At 36.2% G+C, this 24,974-nt stretch overlaps 1 protein-coding gene across 2 annotated transcripts in view; it reads right to left on the reverse strand.

Moving 5' to 3' along the window:
• The window catches only part of asb3 (ankyrin repeat and SOCS box containing 3), a 152,517-nt gene that overhangs the window by 18,650 nt on the left and 108,893 nt on the right, over positions 1-24,974 (reverse strand). For both annotated transcript variants that reach the window (XM_039738153.1, XM_039738154.1), the window contains exon 8: positions 20,426-20,677. In XM_039738153.1, coding sequence (XP_039594087.1) covers positions 20,426-20,677 — 252 coding nt within the window. The remainder of the gene's footprint in view (positions 1-20,425; positions 20,678-24,974) is intronic.

Here is a 24,974-nt window from a genome sequence, read left to right on the forward strand (position 1 = left end):
AAATAATACATTTTACTGGCAATTTGCTGTATTGTCAGACTGTGGGAATTTTACTACTTGCATGGTACACTTGAATTTCCAATTGATGTTCTGGGTGAAATACAAGGTCGCTGATGATTTGCTGCTCATTCAACATAAACAGTGTGAAAAAAGCACCTAATGCATTATACTCTGTTCCAAATACAAAGCAAACAGAAAAACATAGGCTTTCAACATACAATAAAAATAAATAATCAAGAGATAAATGATTCCTTCTAACGTAGAATGTAAACCTCAACAGTACAGCTATTATCCCACTTGAGTAATTGAGCTAAAATATGAACCTGTGAGACAGTAACACTACCCAATGCTCCAACATGGTATTAATGTATCAATAATTATTTCATTAGGTTAAGAGTTTTAAATGCTTGAAAACAATATGGAATAAACAAAGAGTAATGACTGTTCATGTTCTCATAAATAATTAGTGATAAATACATATATATCCCAGCAGAAAATGGGGCTTAACAGACTCTGTTAAAACAAAGTAAATCAACCACTCTGTGCTGAGAGTCAGAAGTTAGAAACATTTTAAGACACCTGCCAAGGTCTCTGCCTAATCAGATAAGCATTTTTAAAGATTTCACTATAATCATTCAATAAGCTGCATCAGCTTCAATAAAACCAACCAGTGAAGATACTTGCTTCCAAAATATAAATGCTTTGAAAGCGAAAAAAATGCTCACATTAATTTTTGTAAAGATAGCTGCTCATCCCTTACATACTTTGCTAGTAGGTAAAATGCCAGATTGACTTCCATTTAAAAACTGTGATGGACATTACTAATTCCACTGGCATTAAACTAGGCTCATTCATGCAAGATGTTACTATAAATTGGGCTGTTTGGGGATACTTTGTGTGCGCAATGCAGGCTCATGCACACTAATTATGGAGGAAGCTTTCAGAACTGTACTATCAAACATGAATGGGTTTAAAATACTATATCCCAGATGGTATTAGAATTCTTGAAATGAAAAATACAAAGCAATATTTCAATTTTCAATGTAACTTTTAATGAGCTGTGCTAACCACTAATGCAAATTATTTATTAATGAATTCATCAGAAAAAGATGAGCTGCACAATAAATCATACTAGACTTTTAATTTATTTGAACTTATTTGGAAACTCTCCATAACAGTGAGAGGAAGACCTTTCCATTAAGTTAGTGAAGGCAGGAGGAAATAAATTATATACAGTTGTTGTCGGATCTACTTTGAGATGAAAAGAGAAAGCAGTTGAAAATAGCTTCTCCAAAGAAAGACAGAGCTAGGTTCAAAGAAACATACAATGTTCTAACTCTACTTTCTCCCCCTTATGTCTACCAGTGTGGAGAAAGAACTGAAAAGGAAAAGCAGCCTACAAAAGCCAGCCCCATGTGTCTGGACATGGAAAATGTGTGATTGACAGGATAGAGACTCTGACTTTCCTACAACTGGAATGAATTTAGCACAACTAGGGAATGTTCCCACAATCTCCTAGACCATAGACTACTTGACCAACAGACAGTAGTTTGTGAGGCTGAGGGACTGTCAGAATTAGTATTGTGTAATACTGGAGCACCTCAGACAACTATCTTGTCTTCTTTCCTGTTCATCCTCTACAAAACAGACTTCTAGTAAAAGACCAGCGTTTGTCATCCACAGACATTTTCAGGTGACTTCATCCATCATAAGCTGCATTAAGATTGGAGATGAGTCAGAGTACATGAAAGTTGTAGAGGACTTTTTCATGTGGTAGAATGCCAACATGCTGCAACTTAACATCAGCAAGACAAAAGAACTTGTGGTGGACTTCTTATGTGCCAAATAGCCTCTGAGCTTAACCACCATTCAGGGGGAGGATGTCAAAGTGGTGCAGAGCTATAGGTACAAACTGGACTGTTTTGACAAAACAACGGGAAAAGTACAAGCCTGGTACCTGAAACCTGGTGTGCAAATAAAAGCATAGCGTTTGTGAACGATTGGGATGATTTTGGGAAAGGCCTGGATTTTTCAGAAGAGATGGTCTTCATCCTAACTTGAGGGGATCTTATGTATTATCCCAAAATATGGCAGCAAAACTGCCTGGTTGACTGATTAGAGCACCATCCAGGCTGCAGTCATGTGATCTTAAATCACAGGCTGTTGTTTATCCCACCTGTTATTTTCCTGAAGCTGTTACCCATAATCGCTGTTGTGGGGCATCCAGTAAATTTAGTATTGATACAAACCTTAAATTAATTGCTAACCAAAAAATAAGCTGTATAATTAGACCAAGGGATAAAACCAGACCTCCACCAGGGCATCTGTAATAGAAATTTAATTCAAATTAAAACAAAAAATATATCACCAGTTCAGAAAGAACAATACAGTTTTAAATGCTGTTTATTGAACATTCACTCTCTTGGCACTAAAGCTGTGTTGGTAAATGACTTATATTAAGTACAAAATCTGATCTGTGTCTTCTTACTGAAACCTGGCTTAGTAAATGTGACACTGTTCCCTAGCTGAGCGTCACCAGATGGATACTCGTTCCTACATAAGTCTAGAGATTCTGGTCGAGGAGGAGGCCTTGGAATAATTCATTGTAACAAAATGCAAATCACTTCTAAAAATTTAGGCAACTTTACATCCTTTGAGGTATTCATTTTAAATATTAAAACAGATTCCAACACAATTATAGTGCTAGTCTACAGACCACCAGGGCCATATTCATTGTTCATGACTGAATTTAGCAACCTTCTGTCTGATTTGGCTATAAATTATGATCACGTAGTTCTGATGGGGATTTTAATGTACACATTGATGTGGAAACTGACACTTTTAGCAAATGTTTTACTTATTTGTTAAATTCAGTAGGATTTTGTCAGATTGTCAAAGGTCCAACTCATAATCATAACCACACATTAGATTTAATTATAACTTACAAAGTTGAAATTCAAAATTTAAATATTACTCCATTAAATGAAGTTATTTCCGGTCACTTCTTAATTACATATGATTTAGTTCTGCCCATGCCAACGCACTCACAGATTAAAACATCTAGATTGTAATTCTGCTTCAAAATTTATAGATACTGTACCTCGAGTAAGTCGAGTGTAATTGTGGAAAACCATTTAGGTCAGTTAACATCAAATGTAAATGTGGAAAACAATTTAGATCAGCTAACATCACATTATAATGTGACCTTGAGAGATGCTCTGGACACAGTGGCTCCCTAAAACAAAAGTGATCAAAGCACATAGAAACTCTCCCTGGTTTAATGAAAACACTGAGCTCTTAAATTAGAGTGTCGAAAACTGGAGCAGATGGAGAACAACAAAGCTACATGTCTTTCAAATTGCATGGACAGAGAGTGTTAAATATAAAAAGCCCTCTTTAAAGCTCGCTCAGAATACTATTCTACATTAATAGATAGCAATAATAAAAATCCTAGGGTACTGTTTAGAACAGTGGCTAAATTAACAAATGGGAATTCAGATCAACAGTGCAAAATACCAACAGATATTAGCAGTACAGACTTTATGAACTTCTTCAATGAGAAAATTAAAAATATAAGATCCCAGATCTCAGCATCACAGTACAAACCAAATACTAGCTTAGCAGACCCTGCACATTGCATTCAGCACTTTAATAATTTTAATCCTGTAACTAAGCAGGAAGTCTTAACTTTAATTACTAAAATGAAGCCCACTACTTGTTCCCTAGATCCAGTGCCAACAAAACTAGTAAAAGTGCAATGGATGTTCTTGCAGCCTATTCTAAACATTATCAATAGTTCATTACTGCATGGCACGTACCTGATGCACTAAAAGTGTCAGTCATTAAACCTTTACTTAAAAAGTCAGACCTAGACCCACACATACTAAATAATTATAGGCCTATTTCAAATTTACCATTTCTCTCTAAAATACTAGAAAAAGTAGTCGCCAGTCAGCTTCAGTCACACCTTACATTACAATTTATTTGAGAAATTCCAGTCTGGCTTTCGACTGGTCATAGTACAGAAACGCACTAACACGAGTTGTAAATGACATTCTGATATCCTCTGATGAAGGAAACTCCACTGTAATTATGTTGTTGGACTTAAGTGCAGCATTTGACACCATTGACCATTCTATTTTACTGCACAGGCTAGAAAACGATGTTGGGCTTACAGGCCCGTGCTCGCTTGGTTTAGTTCTTATTTATCAAATCGATTCCATATGTACAGAAATGTGCTGACAGTACTCCATCATTATACACAGAAGTTCAATATGGTGTCCGCAGGGCTCAGTACTGGGACCTTTACTGTTTTCACTTTACATGCTTCCACTGGGATCTCTCATTAGGAAACATAATGTTAATTTTCACTGTATGCAGATGACACCCAGTTATACCTTTCATTTAAATCAAATGAAGTTTCTCCGATGTTGTCTTTAATTAGTTGTGTTAGTGAATTAAAGGAATGGATGAATGAGAACTACTTGTCTTTAAATACAGATAAAACAGAGATGTTAATTGTTGGAGGGAATGACGCTGATCACAGCAATATTTTGTCATCATTTAACTCAGTTGGAATCCCAATTAATTTTACTGAATCAGCCCGCAATCTAGGAGTTATCTTTGACTCTAGCATGTCATTTAAAGCACATATTACAAAGTTGTCCAAAACATGTTTTTCCATCTTAAAAATGTTAGGAAATTAAGGCGCTTTCTAAATAAACAGGATTGTGAGAAATTAATTCATGCATTTATCTCTAGTAGGATTGACTACTGCAATGCGGTGTTCACTGGCTGTTCAAACTGTTCTTATACAGCCTCCAGTTAATCCAAAATGCGCTGCAAGAATTATTACAAGAACAAGAAAATATGAACACATAACCCAGTTCTTAAATCTTACACTGGCTCCCAGTTAAGTTTAGGGCAGATTTCAAAATCCTCCTTTTAACATATAAAGCATTAAATGGCCAAGGTCCGCTTACTTGTCTGAACTTATCATGACTTACAAACCTGAGCACATTAAGATCTCAAGATGCCGGTCTGCTTAGGATTCCAAGGATTAATAAAATAACAGTAGGAGGTCGAGCTTTTAGTTACACGGCCCCTAAACTGTGGAATAGTCTTCCTGCTTCCATAAGAGATGCCCCTTCAGTCTCAGCCTTTAAATCCCGCTGAAGACTCACTACTTCAGTTTAGCATATCCTGACTAGAGCTGCTGATTAACTGTACATACTGCATCTCTGTTGTTAGTCATTAGCACTAAAACATAAGTAACATGATAATTATATTTGAATACTAACCCTCACCTATTCTGTTTCTTTCTCGGTACTCAAATGTGGCATTGGTGCCACGGCCCACCTGCCAAGTTGTTTGCCTGCCTATGGTAAAGTCATCCCTGATGGAGGATCACAGGAATCATGGGAAAGAGGGTCCTTTCATCGGATTGGCTGGCAGCAACGTTTCAGCTGTGGAATGGCCAAATGGGGGATGCAGCTTGATGGATGAGGTCTCCAGGACTCTAAAAATATCCAAATCTTATTATGTGATATCATCTACTGTTAAACTCTGCTCCATACTTCTAAAATTTGTATTTTTATGTTGTATTAAGGATTTGTTCCGTTCTGTGTATTGTATTGTATTGACCCCCTTCTTTTGACACCCACTGCACGCCCAACCTACCTGGAAAGGGGTCTCTTTGAACTGCCTTTCCCAGGTTTCTTCCATTTTTTCCTACAAGGTTTTTTTTGGGAGTTTTTCCTTGTCTTCTCAGAGAGTCAAGACAGGGGGTCTGTAAAGAGGCAGGGCCTGTTAAAGCCCATTGCAGCACTTCCTGTGTGATTTTGGGCAATACAAAGATAAACTGTATTTTATTGTATTGTATTGTACAAGAAGGACCCAAGCAGACCTTTTGTGTGTGCAACAAGCTACCTCAAATTTTATACGTCCATATAGCCACTGTGGTGTTCTAAACTGCAGTCTCCTGTGAAAGCAACCTGAACAAAAAAGAAGCACAATGCCTAAACAAACTTATCAAGAAAGCCTTTTTCATCACACGGAAAACCCTGGACACATTTGAAGCTATTGTGGAAAAGATGATGATTTACGAGTCATAGTGGACTCTAAGCTATCGACTTCCCGACAGTGTTCAGAAGACATTAAAAAGGCTAACAGAATGTTAGGTTATATAGCATGATGTGTGGAGTACAAGTCCAAGGAGGTTATGCTCAACCTTTATAATGCACTGGTGAAGCCTCATCTTGAGTACTGTGTGCAGTTTTGGTCTCCAGGCTACAAAAAGGACATAGCAGTGCTAGAAAAGGCCCAGAGAAGAGCGACTAGGCTGATTCCAGCGCTACAGGGGTTGAATTATGAGGAAAGATTAAAAGAGCTGAGCCTATACATTTTAAGCAAAAGAAGAGGTGACATGATTGAAGTGTTTAAAATTATGAAGGGAATTAGTACAGTGGATTGAGACTGTTATTTTAAAATGAGTTCATCAAGAACATGGGGACACAATTGGAAACTTGTTAAGGGTAAATTTCTCACAAACATTAGGAAGTTTTTCTTTACACAAAGAACAATAGACACTTGGAATAAGCTACCAAGTAGTGTGGTAGACAGTAACACGTTAGGGACTTTCAAAACTTGACCTAATGTTTTTTTGGAAGAAATAAGTGGATAGGACTGCCGAGCTTTGTTGGGCTGAATGGCCTGTTCTCGTCTACAGATGCTGGTCATAAAATTAGAATATCATGACAAAGTTGATTTATTTCAGTAATTCCGTTCAAAAAGTGAAACTTGTATATTAGATTCATTCCTTACACACAGACTGATGTATTTCAAATGTTTATTTCTTTTAATTTTGATGATTATAACTGACAACTAATGAAAGTCCCAAATTCAGTATCTCGGAATATAAGAATATTGTGAAAAGGTTCAATATTTTTTTTTTTTATTATTAATTTTATTACAATCCATACAAAGCAATCAAGTTTTTACAAAAAGAAAAATTGAGTTAAGAACAGATCGATCCCCACCCCTGACAGAGAGAGCAAGCCAAACGGCGTAAAATTTAAGGCTTGTAAACATACCTAAATTAATAAATTCTCTGTGCTTTATGAACTTATTTTAAAATATTACTGATTAAATCCTGCCATGTTTTGAAAAAGTCTGTACGGATCCTCTAACTGAGTATTTGATTTTTTCCAACTTCAAATAATATAACACATCGGTTTCCCACTGACTTAAAAGATGAGAGTTTGGGTTCTTCCAGCTTATCAGAATGAGTCTGCGTGCCAAGAGTGTTGTGAATGCAATCACAATTTGTTGGTCTTTCTCCACTTTAAGCCCCTCTGGAAGAACCCCAAACACAGCTGTTAATGGGTTAGGAGGGATTGTGAGTCCAAGGCTGTCTGAAAGGTAATTAAAATTTTTGTCCAGAATAATGTTAATTTGGTGCAGGCCCAGAACATGTGACCCAGTGAGGCTGGGGCCTTGGTTGCAACGCTCGAGGTTGGATCATGCCCTGGAAACATTTTGAAAGTTTTAGTCGAGACAGATGTGCTCGATATATAATTTTGAGTTGTATAATTGTATGCTTTGCGCATATGGAGCTCGAGTGAATTCTCTGCATTGCTACTTTCCACTCCTTTTCTGATATATTAATTGAGAGATATATATTGTAGAGATGGAGTCTAATTCCTCGAGATTGAGTAATATTTTTTCCAGCATGGATGAGGGTGCAAGATGAGGAAAATCTGGAAGGGTCTGTTTAACAAAGTTTCTGATTTGAAGATAGTGAAAGAAATGTGTAGCTGGAATGTTAAATTTGGAATGTAATTGTTCATAGGATGCAAAGACGTTGTCTATATAAAGATCTCTAAGCAACTTAATTCCTAAATTTTTCCAGATATTAAAAACTGCATATGTTTGTGAAGGTTGAAAGAGGTGGTTCTCTTGCAGGGTGCCACAGATAGAAGCTTCTCCGCCTTAAAATGCTTTCTACATTGGTTCCAGATTCTAAGTGAGTGGAGCACAATTGGGTTATTAGTGTATTGCCGATAACGTGTGTTTATTGGAGCACAGAGCAAGGAATACAAAGAAGTACTGCAGGATTTTACTTCTATTGCGGTCCAAGCCTGTGTATGTTCTTCTATTTGTGTCCAGGTTCTTATCGCCTGTATATTTGCCCAGTAATAAAACTGGAAGTTAGGTAGAGCCATGCCGCCTTCTGCCTTTTGTCTTTGTAGGGTCGCTCTTTTGATGCGTGGATGTTTTGAATTCCAAATAAATGAGGTTATTGTTGAATCTAATTGCTTAAAGAATGATTTATTAATGTATATTGGATGTTTTTAAATAAAAAAGGAGCTTAGGAAGAATATTCATCTTAACAGTGTTAGAGTGAGATGAAGAGTTGATCATCTATGCAAGTCTTGTTTAATTTTTTCCATGCAGACGGCAAAATGTTGTTGATATGGAGCTTTATGTTTACTTGTGATGTTTACCCCTAGGTATTTAAACTGTTCTGCAATGATAAAAGGTAGGGTATCTAATCTAATATTATATGCTTGAGAATTCACTGGAAAGAGTACACTTTTATTCAGATTAATTCTGAGACCAGAGATCTTTTGAAATTCTGTGAGTGCTGCTAAGACTGCAGGCACAGAATTTTCTGGGTCCGAAATATACAGTACCATATCATCTGCATATAATGAGATTTTCTGTTCCAGTCCTTCTCTGCTAATCCCTTTATCTGATCAGTATTTCGACAATGTATTGCCAGTGGTTCAATGGCAATGCAAACAGCAGCGGTGACAAGGGCATCCTTGTCTAGTGCCACGCTCTAGTTTAAAGTAGTCTGAGCAAATGTTATTGATGCAAACTGAAGCTTCTGGGTTAGTATACAGTAATTTAATCCATGCACAAATGTTGGGCCAAACCCAAACTTTTCCAAATAGTAAAAGGTATTTCCATTCAATCATGTCGAATGCCTTTTCTGCATCCAATGATAATAATATTTCTGGGGTGTTTGATTTAGTTGGTGAGTATATTACATTAAACAGGCGTCGAAGATTTGAAGATAAGTGTCGGCCCCTAATAAATCCAGTTTGGTCTTGTGATATTACGAGGGAGCACTTTCTCCATCCTTCTAGCTATGATTTTAGAGAGTATTTTAACGTCGTTATTCAGAAGTGAAATTGGTCTGTATGATGCACATTGTAATAAGTCCTTATTTTGTTTTGGAAAGACAGTGATTAGTGCTTGGCGAAAGGTTTGTGGAAGAAATTGGTTATCTCTGGCTTCTGTAAATGTTGCTAATAGGAGGGGAGCTAGCTGAGCAGAGAATTTCTTGTAAAATTCTGCAGGGTAGCCATCAGGGCCTGCTGCTTTTCCACCTTGGAGTGACTTTATAGCATCTAGTAATTCTGATAATGCCAGAGGTTTATCAAGTTCCTCCACACTAAAAGCGTCTATTTGTGGTATCTGTAATGTATCCAGAAATGCATTAGATTGTATATTGTCTTCTTTAAACTCAGTAGTATATAGGATTTATAGTAGTCTCTGAAAGTGTGCATTATATTTTTGTGTTCATGATTTTATCTCCGCTCGTGTTAGTGATTACCGAGATTGCGCTGTGCACTTCTTGCTTGTGAATTTGTTGAGCTAAAAGCTTATTAGCCTTCTCTCCATGTTCATAGTAATGATGTCTGGATTTGTAAATTAGTTGTTCAGTTTCTTTAGTTGTCAAGAGGTTTAATTCTGAATGTAGAGCCTGCCTCCTCCTATGTAGAGTCTCACTTGGTAGTCTGGCATGTTCTTCATCTATTTTAGTAATTTCACTTTTTATCTCTGCTACTTTCTTTGCTTCGGATTTATTTCTGTGGGAAAGATATGAGATAATCTGTTAAGAAGGCCTTAAGAGTTTCCCAGAGTATTCCTGCAGAGATCTCGGGGGATGTATTTGTCTCTAGAAAGAATTTGATTTGTTTGGATATAAATTCAGTACAATTTTCGTCAGCTAATAGAAGCGGGTTGAGGCGCCATCTGCAGGGTGAGTGTATGGGGCTTAGTAATTTCAGCTCCAAGATCATAGGTGCATAGTCCGAAATAACAATAGCATCGTATTTGCAAGATTTAATCTTAGGCAAGAAGTTATTGTCTATAAAGAAGTAATCAATCCTTGAGTAGCAATGATGTACTGGTGAGTAGAAAGAATATGTTCTTGAATTTGGGTTTAAAAACCTCCAGGGATCTGATAAGTTGTGATCAGTTATAAACTTTGTAATTATCTTTGCAGTGTTAGATGCCGTTCCCCCTGTGGAGGAAGTCCTATCTAAAAGTGGATTTAAAACACAATTAAAGTCCCCAGCCATTATAACTTCATGAGTGTTCAGATTGGGAATGGATGCAAATAAATTTTGTATAAATTCCTTATCATCAACATCAAAATCATTTTACAGTTAGATAAGTCTCCCATGACCATTACATATCTCCCTTCAGAATCAGGTTCAATATTGAAGACACCTGGTGCCACACTCAATCAGCTAATTAACTCAAAACACCTGCAAAATCCTTTAAATGGTCTCTCAGTCTAGTTCTGTAGGCTATGCAATCATGGGGAAGACTGTTGACTTGACAGATGTCTAAAAGACGACCACTGACACATTGCACAAGGAGGGCAAGACACAAAAGGTCATTGCTAAAGAGGCTGGCTGTTCACAGAGCTCTGTTTCCAAGCACATTAACAGAGAGGCGAAGGGAAGGACAAGACGTGGTAGAAAAAAGTGTACAAGCAATAGGGATAACCGCACCCTGGGAAGTATTGTGAAACAAAACCCATTCAAAACTGTGGGGAGATTCAAAAAGAGTGGACTGCAGCTGGAGTCAGTGCTTAAAGAACCACCATGCACAGACGTATGCAAGACATGGGTTTCAGCTGTCGCATTCCTTGTGTCAAGCCACTTTTGAACAAGAGACAGCGTCAGAAGCATCTCGCCTGGGCTAAAGACAAAAAGGACTGGACTGCTGCTGAGTGGTCCAAAGTTATGTTCTCTGATGAAAGTAAATTTTGCATTTCCTTTGGAAATCAAGGTCCCAGAGCCTGGAGGAAGAGAGGAGAGGCACAGAATCCACGTTGCTTGAGGTCCAGTGTAAAGTTTCCACAGTCAGTGATGGTTTGGGGTAAAATGTCATCTGTTGGTGTTGGTCCATTGTGTTTTCGGAGGTCCAAGGTCAACGCAGCCGTCTACCAGGAAGTTTTGGAGCACTTCATGGTTCCTGCTGCTGACGAAGTTTATGGAGATGCAGATTTCATTTTCCAACAGGACCTGGCACCTGCACACAGTGCCAAAGCTACCAGTACCTGATTTAAGGACCATGGTATCCCTGTTCTTGATTGGCCAGCAAACTTGCCTGACCTTAACCCCATAGAAAATCTATGGGGTATTGTGAAGAGGAAGATGGAATACGCCAGACCTAACAATTCAGAAGAGTTGAAGGCCACTAGCAGAGAAACATGGGCTCTCATAACACCTGAGCAGTGCCACAGATTGATCGACTCCATGCCATGCCGCACTGCTGCAGTAATCCAGGCCAAAGGAGCCCCAACTAAATATTGAGTGCTGTGCATGCTCATACTATTCATGTTCATACCTTTCAGTTGGCCAACATTTCTAAAAATCCTTTTTTTTGAATTGGACTTAATTTATATTCTAATTTTCTGAGATACTGAATTTGGGACTTTCATTAGTTGTCAGTTATAATCATCAAAATTAAAAGAAATAAACATTTGAAATACATCAGTCTGTGTGTAATGAATGAATCTAATATACAAGTTTCACTTTTTGAATAGAATTACTGAAATAAATCAACTTTGTCATGATATTATAATTCTATGACCAGCACCTGTAGAGTGTTCTAATGTTCTAATATGCTTTTCATGAGCATTTAGCAGAATATTTTATAATGTTGTTCCTTCATATATTTTTTTCTGATGGGTGGTGGTATCAAATAGTGTAAAACAGACTTATTGACCTTTTGCGTTATTTTTCCTGGTTCATTTTCTTCTGTTGCTTTGTAGCAGGATTGTATCTTGTATCAAGTATTGTATATAACAATACAAACATCAGTAAAACATAGAATGCCGGCAAATCCCTGTAGGCTCTCTACCTCCATTAACTAGTATTATAGCATTATTTGATTTGAATGGGGTAAGAGGATTTCATTCAGAAACCTGCCACAGTTTTTTGCCATAGTGCCAGAAAATGTTTATGAGCTTATGTGTTATGTGCAGATCATTAATTAATAATAATAATTTTAGGCATGTGAATGAAAAAAATGAAAGAAAATTTTGTAGAGACTAAACACAACATGTACACTACAAGGTACAACTTTGATGAAAACCTTTCTGAAGGTCACAGGCAACAAACACTAATACACTATCATTTATCTTGTAGCAGCGCATCAACTTAAAAGACTCAATTTCCCAGCTGCCCTGAAGGTATTGCCCTGGCTGAACATCTGTGGAGAATGCAGGGGTTGCTGGGGACAAAAGCAGCTGGCAGGAATCTTAAAAGGGAGTTGGCTAAGCAGCAAAAGAGCTCAGTGGTTTTGTATTTGTGTTCGCACATTTGTCTTGTCTGCAATACCAACTGTGTTTCCACCCTGGATCGTCAAATCTGTAAGGCTGTATGGACTGTCTTGTGCCTGCCTGTCGTGTGAGTAGTGCTGGATTGGTCATTGTACTTCACTGGAGGGAGCACTGCCCAAATCTTAACTTGGTTGTTAGTGTTTACTGTTAAATGTTTATCATGTTATCATCATAGGAAAGAAGGGAGTGTTCTGTTTAATTGTGGTCTATGTTTTTGTTTCATTTAATGTACAGCTTTATTAGTTTATACACTGCTATTTCGTGTCTGTGTGTGTGAGTGGTGAATGTTGGACCAAGGCTGGGTGCGTTCCTGACATCCCCACCAAAAATCAATCAATCAATCAATCACCATCTCTATGGCGGTGTGAATCTTAGTGGCATTGGACTACTACAATTTGCTGTAGCTAAATAGCTGGGCTAGTCTAAATATTTAATTAAAAAGTTTATTTAATAGCAATAACTGATTTGTAATTAAGAAAATGATTGGAAGATAATGGCAGTTTGGCATTAGGAGAAACAAGCACGTAGGCAAGTCAACAGCAGAAGAAAAAAAATAATGAAGGTAGGGAATCAGGTGAATGTCTAGAAGCTTTTATAAACTAATTCACTTAAGTCACACAACTGGTAGTATTATTTTATTATTAAATGAGCCTAAAAAAGAACAGCAGTTAAACTATTACTGTAATTGATTAAAAATTCTATTTAAATTTCTAATTAATCAGGGTTAAACAGTTTTCTAAAACAATGCCAATACAGTACCAGCCCTGTATGGTGCTGGACTTTTCAGATGTTTACCTACATTTATGAGAGATGGAAGACAATTTATTACCACAAGCAAAATATCACTGAACCTAAGAGTTACATAGGCTGCGTTATAATGGAGGAACTCACCCAGGCATCCTTTAGTGAAATAGTGTGCACCCTAGTTGTCTGCTTGTGTTAATTAACAGTAGAATCCTTGAAGCCTGTGTAAATAGTTGTAATGCTTGGCCACCTTAAATTCCCTCACACCTCCTTATTAGCATCTTTGTTTTGCAAATGTGTCAATCAGCCTGTTATCCCATCCTCCACCAAGGCAGCTGAAGCCATGTCAGACACAAAATTCTCACAGCTAAAGTCTCTTCATCTGGGAGTTAGCTGTCTGGAATTGTATAGGGTAAATAATATATTATTATGTGGAATACATACATTTCATTTTCAATGATCTGTATATATGTAGGATTACAGGAGATGTGAGGTGTTTTGTCCAAGTAAAGTACTATATTGCTCTACTTTGCCCTTTTGTATTATTAATATGTAGCCTCTGTCAGAACTCCTCAAATCCCACAGACTTACCACTGTTTATAAGGTATTATAGTATATAACTTTTCTCCACCTTCCCTCCTACATCTGTAACCTCAGGCAATTAGGTGTAGTACAAAGACAAGCACGAGTTAAGTTACAATTGAAACAATATATTATTGGTAATAGTCATAAATAACAAAAATATGCAAATTACATTTGAATATTGGCAACCATACAACCTGATTAAATGGTGATGTGTAGTTTCAGGCGGCACACAGACTTGACAGTTACTTAATGTCTCTAGTTAAGGCATCATTTGTGATCAGCTCGCCGCATTCCTGTTTCAATATGGTTGCCGAGCTGTGCTCTCGATTGTGTTGTCCTTTCAGTTCATTAGTTTGGTAAGAAAGAGAGATGCTCCTTCATCAGATGTTAGTAAGAAAGAGAGAGTGAGGTTAAGCAAGCAGTTTTATAGATTCCCTGTCCAACCCCTAAAGTCAATAGAACATCATGGTACTTAAAGGCTTCTGATACAAGCGAGTTCCAAACAGCCATACTTCAGACCAATGGGGAAATAAAACATCTTAACACCTGCCATACCCCCAAAACCATTTGTTGAGGTAAAGCTTGGCAGTTAGGCAACCTGGCTTTGTGTGGGGGATATGAGAGAGAGAGAGACTCTAGCAGAGAAACATTTGTTTCAAGCACATCCCCCAACTCTGACGTAAAATTCACTTTCCTGACTTAGTTTTGCCTAAATTACAAATAAAGACATACAAATCATTTATCAAGTTACATGCAAAATCTCACATCACGAGGCAAGAAATGTTATAGTAATAATGACAAAATGCTAACATGAAGTGTATAATGTGTGAAGACTAAAGTTCAAACACTTTCACAAAAGGTATAACAAACACGTACGCTTTTATTCAATTTACATGTTCTTGTCAATGTGTAAAAACTGAAGACCAAATATCAATCGACACAAAGTAGGCATGTCTTCTTGGCTGCTGTAGAGGTAAGAACTGCTATCTCGTAATCAAGAGGTTGCGGGTTTGATCCTAGGTCTTCCTTGCATTTACCATTTTGAGTAGTGAACTGCTATTAATTACTATTACATAATAAAAAAATAAATTTGATATGAGTCTGTTACACCCAGTGTAAATTATTGCTACTTGTAAAACTTAGTGTTTTTTTCAATTTTATTCTCTCAGTCATCTTCATGTGGTACAACGAACTTGCCTCTCCCTCTCTGAGTTGATGGCATTTATCTCCATTCTTTTCACTAGAGCAGTGAAGACCACAGTTGGTGCTGTGGTTGATGCCTGGTCAGAACTATTTCTTTTACTGGTAATAAAAGATATGATGCCCCCTGACCACTATCAGACTATCATGTGGCATTTGTGCTTTAACAACAGAAACATATTACTTTGACGAGCAAACTGTTTCCAACCAAGGTCTGTTTGTCCTTTCTTGCAATACATCTCAACCAAGCCTGACAAATTTGGCATAAAGTTTTAGATTGAAACAGATTTGGAGACAAAGTATATGTGCAATGCCTCTCCTTATATAGGAAAGGATCCCAGTTGTCCCACGGGTGAAAGACTTTCCGAGACTGCGGTCATAAAGCTAATGGAGACTTTTCTGGACAAAATACAATATCTAAAAACTGCTACATTTTATAATAGTAAGTGTGGAGGATGGCCGGCTGTTTATCCCGGCCAATACCCCAAGCCGCCAGGTGGAGCCCTCCTTGCAGCATGGAGGTCCCCAGAAGACCAGCAGGGCATCATGGACAATGGAGCTTTTATGCACCGCCCTGCTGGATGCCATGGAGGACACGAGAGGGAGCTACAGGGAGGACTGAAGAGTTCTTCGTGCCCTATGACCCGGAAGTTCGTCATAGGAAGAGCGACGGCTTCGGGTGAGAAAAGCATTGTTTACCCTGACCCGGAAGGAATAAGGACTTATGGACTGTTGGATTGGGAACACTTCCGGGTCGGGGGATATAAAAGGACAGTGGGCGCTCCCAGACGGAGAGCTGAGTTGGGAGGCAGGGTGGCTAAGTGTCTGGGAGTGGAGGATTGGTTTATTGTATTTTGTGATTTATTATTGGAGAATTGTGGAGAGGAGCGTGCTTTGTGCACATAATTATTATAATAAATAATTATTTGGACTTTTATCTGGTGTCTGACGTGTGGTCCGAGGGTACAAGGGTGCGAGAAAACCCTTAAATCTGTCACATAAGGAAAATTATGAGAAAATTCAGCAAAGTCTAAAAGACAAAAATTTGGACAAAGCATGGAGGAGTAAATATACAAAGTAGAACAAATTAATCATAAAATGTAGAAACGGTGGGACATGTATGAAAAATGTACGTTGGACATATAAAAAGCTAAAAAGGAACTTGCAAAAGAAAAAATAGCAGTAGAACTCATGTACAGCTCCATCAACTGAAATGTTAATGAACAAATTAACCAGTAAAAGGAGGGTCAAAATGTAGGTAAAGTCTACCAGTAACTGCAAGTGTGAAATTAAAAATACAGAAAATTAAATATAAAATTCTCTAAATTCCTATTTTTCCTAGTTTCCTTGTGTGAAAAAGTCAATTACCTCCCAGTAACTACATGCACTATTAAGAAGGTAGTCAGTGATTTAGAGATAGCAGAGACAGGTAAAATATATACATGCATAAATTAGTAGGGGTGTGCAATATTGGCAAAAATTATATCTCTATATTTTCTGGAACTGTGACAATAACAATAATAAGACGATATTTTGCATCCTTTAAAATTGTGTTTATCTTATTGATCCAGCTTGGTCTTGTTAATAGGATATTAGTTATAGCATACTAATGAGGTTAGTGGAAACAAAAGTTAAAGAAAATGGGTGTTCTTCATTTACTTAAAACTGAAGTAAAACAACACCTAAACATTAAAGTCACCAGTCAAAATATTACTGAGATCAAACAGTGCAAGTATGAGTAAAACATTTCAAAGTGGCCTTTTTTTGCACCCTTCCTTGTCTCATCACCTGCTCATGCTTTTGCAGCTATATGGGTGGGATGGAATGGTGTGAGGAGATGGGGATATATGCGAATATTTTAAATAATGAAAGAAAAAAATGTGCTTTGGAATCAAGGACCCCAACCAAGAGAGCTAGCGAAATAAAACACACCCAATAGGCATATGCTTCTAAAAAAAATGTGTTTGAATAAATTAAGCAATTTTGCTCGAACAGATTAATAATTCATTTGAAAGGATTTTTGTCTTTTTTTTTTGCCTGACACCTATGGGGATCCATAAAAGATCAATTTCAATTAAATTGCATTTTACAGAGGAACCCAAATTACTCATCAATGGCAATATAAAGCCCATGTCCAAAACAATGAAGTCTCTTTCAGTTGTTAATCTGTAATGCACTGACCTTAGCCCCACTGTCTGTTGTCATGAAAACCATGTAGCCTTCTCATAGCCATGTCATGCCATCTGTTGCTTTTCTGGTTGTACAGCACTTTTTGCAGAATGATTCTGCTAAAGTTTGCGGAGCATGCTTGTACCTTGGGTGACTTGGACTTGACATGGACAGGTGACTCCTGAAGCTTTTCGTATTCTTTGTATTCTGCACAGTGATTAGTTCACAGATGGTGAATCAAATTAGTTGTTGAGCTGTCTTTAATGGCAACTGATTTCTGATATAGACTGCAGATTGCCACCCTTTGAGAAACATCTCTATTTTCAAAGCCAAACCACCTCACACGAGTGATGATGATCCACGTCTTGCAATTAAATCTAACGACACAGATTGCCAAGCCGTTTTATCCCTTGGCTGTGTTTTCTCACTCATATTTAGGCAGCTATGCACTGACCATGCATGCTAATGCGCTTGCTTTGTACATACGCAATAGTCTATCCTTTTAGGTTATATGATACAGCAAATGCTTGGACTCTCAAGGCATGTTTTTGATTGTTTTTTTGCAAAGTGAGTTTTTTCCCCCAAAGTGATTATATCAGCTAATACATGGTTAAAACAACAATTAAGATATTTTAATGGATCATACATATTGCATACTCCTACAAGTTAGTGTATACATATAGAAGTTCTTAATAAATATTTTGCAGAAAATGAGGTGCAACAGGTATCTTTCTAATGACTGGATGATAGGAAAAATTGTATTATTCCAGTATAAAAAAAAACGTAATTGGGCCAGTTAAAATAATCATAGGCCAGTAGGTTTAATATTTATCACGGGTAAACTAATGGAACAAATTATTAGAAAAAGACAGCAACAAACGTTAAATACATCTGAATTATCGCATACTCAACACTAAATTAAATGTTGGAGACCACATTTGTCTGATAAGCTAGAATTCTATGAGGAAGCAAAAAAGTATCTAATCAAAATACAATATTATTTATCTTGATCTTAAAAAGGTTTATGATATGTTTTAACCACATCAGAGGCTAGTGATCAAACAAAAAGAAGTGACCATTCAAGGTACATTTTGTGAGTAAATTGCAAAACTGGCACAAACCCATGAAGCAAAGGCTTAAATTTACAGAACATTTTCCAAATCAGATGATGTTAAAAGTGGTGTCCAAAGGGATGAGTGCTGGGGATGTCTCTTTTCGTAATTAATATAAATGACCTAGATAAAAATATGGACATTTGTGAGATATGAGAGTAATATGTAAGAAGAGAAAGACATATGTTCATATATCTAAACATACAGTGTATACTGCCATGTCTAAAATATAAAAAATAAACAATAAAAATAATATAAATAACAACAACAATAAAAAAATATAAAAATATAAAGGAGAAACATGAAACAAAAATGGAAAGAACAGAGGTGAGAACAATCGAGTGGTTGTGCGAAGTAACATGTAGTGAGAGAAACAGATTAAGGTGGTTTATGCATGTACAGTAAAAGCCAGAGGATGACTTGATGAATAGGTGTACCAAGATGGAGGTGAAGGAGATACAGCCGAGTGGCAGGCCAAAAAAGATGATATGAAAACTATTTGGTCTCACCCAAAATAATGGCAATGATTGTATAGAGTGTAGTAAAAATATCTATGGAATAATCAGTCAACCTGGACAAGTTAATAAAATGGTCGTGAAACTGGTGATGATGATCTAGTTAAAAGCATTTGTAACAAAGCTGTTGAATCGACAGGCTTAAGAACAAATATTGTAACATCACAACTTGTACACACACACATCTATATTATATATCTATCTATATATATCTATAATTATCTATTTATATAACTATATATATATTATACATACACACACAAATATATATATAGTCATACATGTGTACCTTGGGGACAGCTTATGCTTAATTCCTCACTGATTCACAAGATGGCACTATTTACTAACACCTTTTCCTCTCTCTACAGACTGGATGATTGATAACCTGGCAATATTGCATGCTTATCACTGTACATCTTTATTTTATTTTTGTCAGCTATTCTGAGGAGACACACAACTGCGAATTTCATTGTACTATGTACAGAGAACAACAAACTTAACTTGAAAATAAAGCATCAGTATAAACAGAGGAAGTGTTGAGTACACCAACAGTAGTTAGCTTTGCAGATCTGGTGATAATGCCATTAACGCTTTATGAGGTACTTTAGTGAATCTGCAAATTACAGGACTATTCTTGACCAGTTGTGTTCATGGTTATGCCCATGTGAAACAATGTTGGGCAGTTTTATACATTAATCTTTTTGATGTTTCTGCAGTTGTTTGGAAGACTTGACATCCTTTATACAGACTAAAACAACATGAGTAATTAATTAAATTATTGGAACATAGCTGCACTGTGACCTTTAGCTGCACTCAATAGGTGAGCATTCTGAAAAAAAGGACTATATCATATGCTTTATAAAATTGGTTGGGATGAAAGCCACTTCACTTCATAATCCATTATCCTAATTAAATCATAATCAAAAGCTAGCTCTTCTTTACTTGAACTTTCTAGTTAATCTTCAGAGGACAAAAGCTCAAGGCAGTATGTTTTAAATTTTCAGGAAAATAAGAAATATGCATACCCAAAATTATTAGCACACCTGAGAATTTATTTCATTCAGCTTCAATTTCTTTTTCAGCATAAAACACCTGCTTTATAGCTTTAAGAATTTGTTCAATTAAACTTTAACATATTATCTTAAAGTAGTTGTGTGTATTGTAACAGGATATGCATGTAATCAAATTTAAGAAAATAGAAGCTAAAATTTAGCAAGAAATATAGTAAAAGGGATGAATAAACCTAATTAATAAACTGGTTGGAAAAGAAAACCAGCAGTCACAGCTGATATCCAGTACCTAGTTTGATAACCTATGGATTAGAATATTTATGAATGTCTGTTCAGTAATACAAAGATAATGACAGCAATTTATGTAATGTGAAATACTTGAGTAACATCTGTTCAATCCTAAGTTTACAGAGAACATCTGACTAAGTAATGAGTATTTACCATCTGTCACTGAGGAGATGCAAAGGGTTGAATCCTGCCAGTAAAAGGTGTGGAAGCCATTCCTTGTAACGACTGTCTTCATGTAATGTGAGTTGAATAAATTCCTCCAAATGTTTCTCAGATGGTAAAGGACAGCCTTGTTTTAGAAGAGCATGGAACAGGCACATGTGACCTTGTCTTAAGCAAGAACTATAATCATTGCCTGAAACAAATGCTTTAGATTCAAGAAGAATATATGCCATGTTGGGAGATCTAAACAGGGGAAAAATAAAGACATGTAATCAAAAATTACAAATAGAAGTAATTGTTAAAGAACTAAATGTTAATTGGTGACTTCTGCATTTAGAACCCCTTAACCCATAAATCTGTATGAAATTTGTGTATTAACAATATGTAAAAACTCAATCTTAAATATACAATGAAAACACAAATGGGACAAATTTCAAAAAGCAACTTTTTTAAATTGCTTAAGTAATCAATACATGCGACATAGCTGTAATACAAACAAGCAAATTATATTCTGTAAATGAATTCTGATTAGGTGTACAGGTGTCTATAATATTAAAATTCCTATTTCCATTAAGAACATAGACACCGCTAGTCATCATACAGACAGGAAATAACATAAGCAGTAAGAAAAGGAGACAAATATACACCATATATTCAGTCTCCTCTATATAAAGTATTTGTTTAATGCAAATTAGGCGATTTTACCAATGATATATAGTCAAAAGTCAGAATTTTTTTTTTGACAAGCCGAAATCAGCCTGTTGAAATCAGCTGTGACTCTCTAACACAATAATTAGCTTTGCTTTAACTCCCTCTGGAGGTCTCGTCCCTGACATAAGGTAAAGCAGCTAAGCCAAAGACATGGCAGCTTCTCTTTAGATTATAATTAATCTCTAGCTAGCACTCTCCATTTGAATCTGTATTTACAATTTGTCATTTTTGCAAATGAGGATAGTATTTGTAAATAGAAAACTATTGCAAAAAATGTAATATAGATCAAAGTGTATTAAATAGCTAAACAGAATGCACAGAGTATTTCAAAAACAAAAATACATTTTGCCCAAATAACTTTCAAATATGAATAAAATTGGATAACGTCTTAAAATGAGAAAATAATACAAAAAATGATGGTAGAAGGCAACTAATTTTCAAAGCCGTACTGTTTAGAAAGAAACTGGGTGTTTAAATCAGACTCCTAACAAGTTGCTCTGGGATATGACATTTATCCCAACCAGGAAAACAACCACTCTAAGGTCCTAGAAAGTTAGGCTTTGCCTGCATTTAAAGATAAATACCATGTCCCAGAGTAGCTAATTATGAACTCCCTACTGTAATGCTCTGTTACTATGCAGTGCACACTAGATCCAAATATCCAAGAACTCATTTTCATTACAATTTTTAATTAAATTACTAAATGCCGGCCCCTTCACTGGAAAAGGGAAAAAGTACTTACTTATTCCCATTATGACTAGAAGAGGAGTACAGTGGACAAATGAGCTGAATACAAATAACAATAATAATACATTTCCTTCTCTGGAACAAAAAACAATTAATATTACATAACATGTTAAATATTGTTTTTAGCAGCAACATCTACTGTATATGGAGTTGTACACCAAAATTAGTAACTAAAAAAAAAAAGCCAAAAAAAAAAACAAGTCTTTAAATAATAATGTATAATAACATTTTATTTATTTAGATATACAAATACAAAAGTGTGCATTTATGTATTAAGACTCCAAATTCAAAAAAATGCCAAAGAGGCCAAAGAATACAAAATAAACTAAATTATTTAAATGATAACATAGTTCATCCATCCATTCATTTTCATTTTTATCTAATACTACAGGGCTTCGCTCACCCACCCCTATGTTTGGTTTATTGGATATACTGTACATTTAAAGAGATTGTTATTTTCATGGGAATTGTAACATATGCATTATTTTCACTTTTATTTTAAAAACTTTTGTAAAAACAATACTTGTCCTTTATTTACGGCCCCGTGTGTGGTTACATCTCTTTCTCACCAGACGTATAATGCTGATTGCGTTGTTGGGGGGGGTGGGGGGGGGGTCTTTGTGCAGCTAGATGTCTGTGAACTTGTTTTAAATGATGGCCCACTGCCTGGTCTCGTGTGACGTTATAAAAACAATAATTGTCCTTTATTTCTGGCCCCGGGGTGGGGGTGGGGTTGGTTTAGCTTCGATCATTTTAAAGCCTGTACAGCCGCTGTACTTTTTGCCACTTCGTGTCTCTGATGCTTGCGTTGTGATCGCTTCTCCGTGGTCATAAATATACACCTGACCGAATTGTGTTTTCTTTGAAATTAAACTTGCTGTTGGTTTAACTGTTGCAGGACCACAGATTCTCATAGCGTATGGTCCATTATTGTATAAATCCACGTTTTGTGCATTGAATGATGCAAAAGCGAAAAGACTTTGTTTTCTGCTCTTTGCCTTTTATTTCTGACCTCGCTTTATCTTTCTTTTTTTTTCTCCCAATTACACCTGGTCCTGATGATTAATTTCCTTTTGTTTGCGCTAATGCGATCTTTTAGTCGTCAATGTTTCATTTATAACATATTGTCCTTTATACGCTTTATATGCGCCGAGACCCCTGTATCTGTGTGTGCTGCGTGCCTTTACACTACTGATTTTTTTTGCTGGCAATGCTCTGATATTGCTTGTAAGTAGGGCGTGTGTTGCAAGAATCTCATGTTCTATATCCCCGCGAGACGCTCCGTGGCCATTCTCTTTCATCTTCCGGGTCTTTTATTTGTCTTCCGTGATCTTAATGGGAAGGTAGAACACCCAGTATTAATTAAAATAATAAGGGTTTAGCAGACATACAAGTGTAAGCTTAGGTAAGTTAATTTAAAATAACATTAAAATAACACCCATTTTCTAAAAATCTTTATCCAGAGCAGAGTCACAGGAAAAGTGATGCAAAATTTAGCATTGGCAGTCCACCTAGCCTGCATGTCTTTGGATTGTGATAGGAGACTGGAGTACCACCAGGAAACCCTTGCATACAAGGGGAGAACATGCATACTCTCACAGAGAAAACACTTGGGACGTGAACCCCTGGTCTCCTTATTGAGAGGCACCAGCACTACTACTGTGCATCCGTGCTGCTCAGAGCACGGTTTATTAAATGATATAACAGTTTATCAAATAAAAAATATGATTACAAATAGGAAAATGAATACTTGACATAACATTCAGGTGCATTCAAGGACTTAGTTAATTGTTTTGAAGACTGGAACATTTTTAATTTTTATTTATTTACTTAAAGAGACTGATATCACATTATTGTTTATTATATATTATTGAAACATTGATTCATATCTGAAAATAATAACAGAATGAAATTACATAATCTACATGGTTTTAACAGCATTTTATAATGTCACATAATTAAAAACCAAGCCCAAATTATCTTGTGGTGGTTGAAATAGCTTTCATTGATGCCAGATTCCAACTAAAGTGATGTAAAAAAAAGAATTTTATTTGTGCAACTGGTAATTGTTGGTTTATAATTAATTGTAATTAATACTTCTTAAAACATAACATTTTTGAAAGAAGTATCTGATAGAAAGGTAAAATCCATGGAGAAGTCTCAAGCTAAAATTTCTGGTTGCAATGGACCATGATGAGTAATGTAGTAAATTAGCGCATGCGATATAAGGAAATTACACTTGCATCAGCAATAAACTACTGTTTACTCATGGAAAGGGACCACTGTTTTCATCTGACCACTAAAATGGACCATCATCCTGGTTTAAATCGGCCAATAACACTGGAATTAACTTAGGAATTTCTGTGACATTTGGAATATTTTTTATACGCATGACCAGTCTTAAATTGATGCTAATGTTATGGTGAATCTTTTGGGGATATTTTCAGAAGGGTATGCTTCTGTTATAATATTCTGTGGAAGTCTTTCTATAAATTTGCATATTAATGAATAAGTCCCCAAATACAATAAAGCTGTGAGTTTTAAGGCATGCAAGGTGTCATTTATTTTCTAACTTTCTGTATTTCTTGACAGCAAATTGAACTGATGTTCTCTCTCTTGAGGTTTATTTGGCCATGCATTGACCCCTGAATTAAAATATTAGTTTTAGGCTCTCATAAGGTATAAAAATATAAGTTTGAATGTCCAAAGGGAAGAAAAGTAATTCTGTCTATAGGAATGCATGTCTATGCATTTCTAGTATTCCTTCCTTTACCATTATTATAATTTATTCTAATCTGTGTTACAGTATATTATTTTGTGTTTGCTCTTATCAAATTCCTAATTATTTTAAGATTTAACAGTTTACTTGCAGCTGTCATTGCTGAATGGGTATAGCACTCTCTCTGCGAACATATGCTGGAGCTCTGCCTCTCAGGTTCGAGTCCTTAATATTCACAATTGGAGATTTTTTTTATTATTATTAAACAGTTAGGCTGTTACACATTACATACTTTAAGATAAGCGACCTAGCCCTTTGAAGTTGTATTTTAAAACTCAAAATAAGAAAATTTTGCTCCGCTTC

Source organism: Polypterus senegalus, chromosome 16 (assembly GCF_016835505.1).
Source record: "Polypterus senegalus isolate Bchr_013 chromosome 16, ASM1683550v1, whole genome shotgun sequence".
Lineage (NCBI taxonomy): Eukaryota > Metazoa > Chordata > Cladistia > Polypteriformes > Polypteridae > Polypterus > Polypterus senegalus.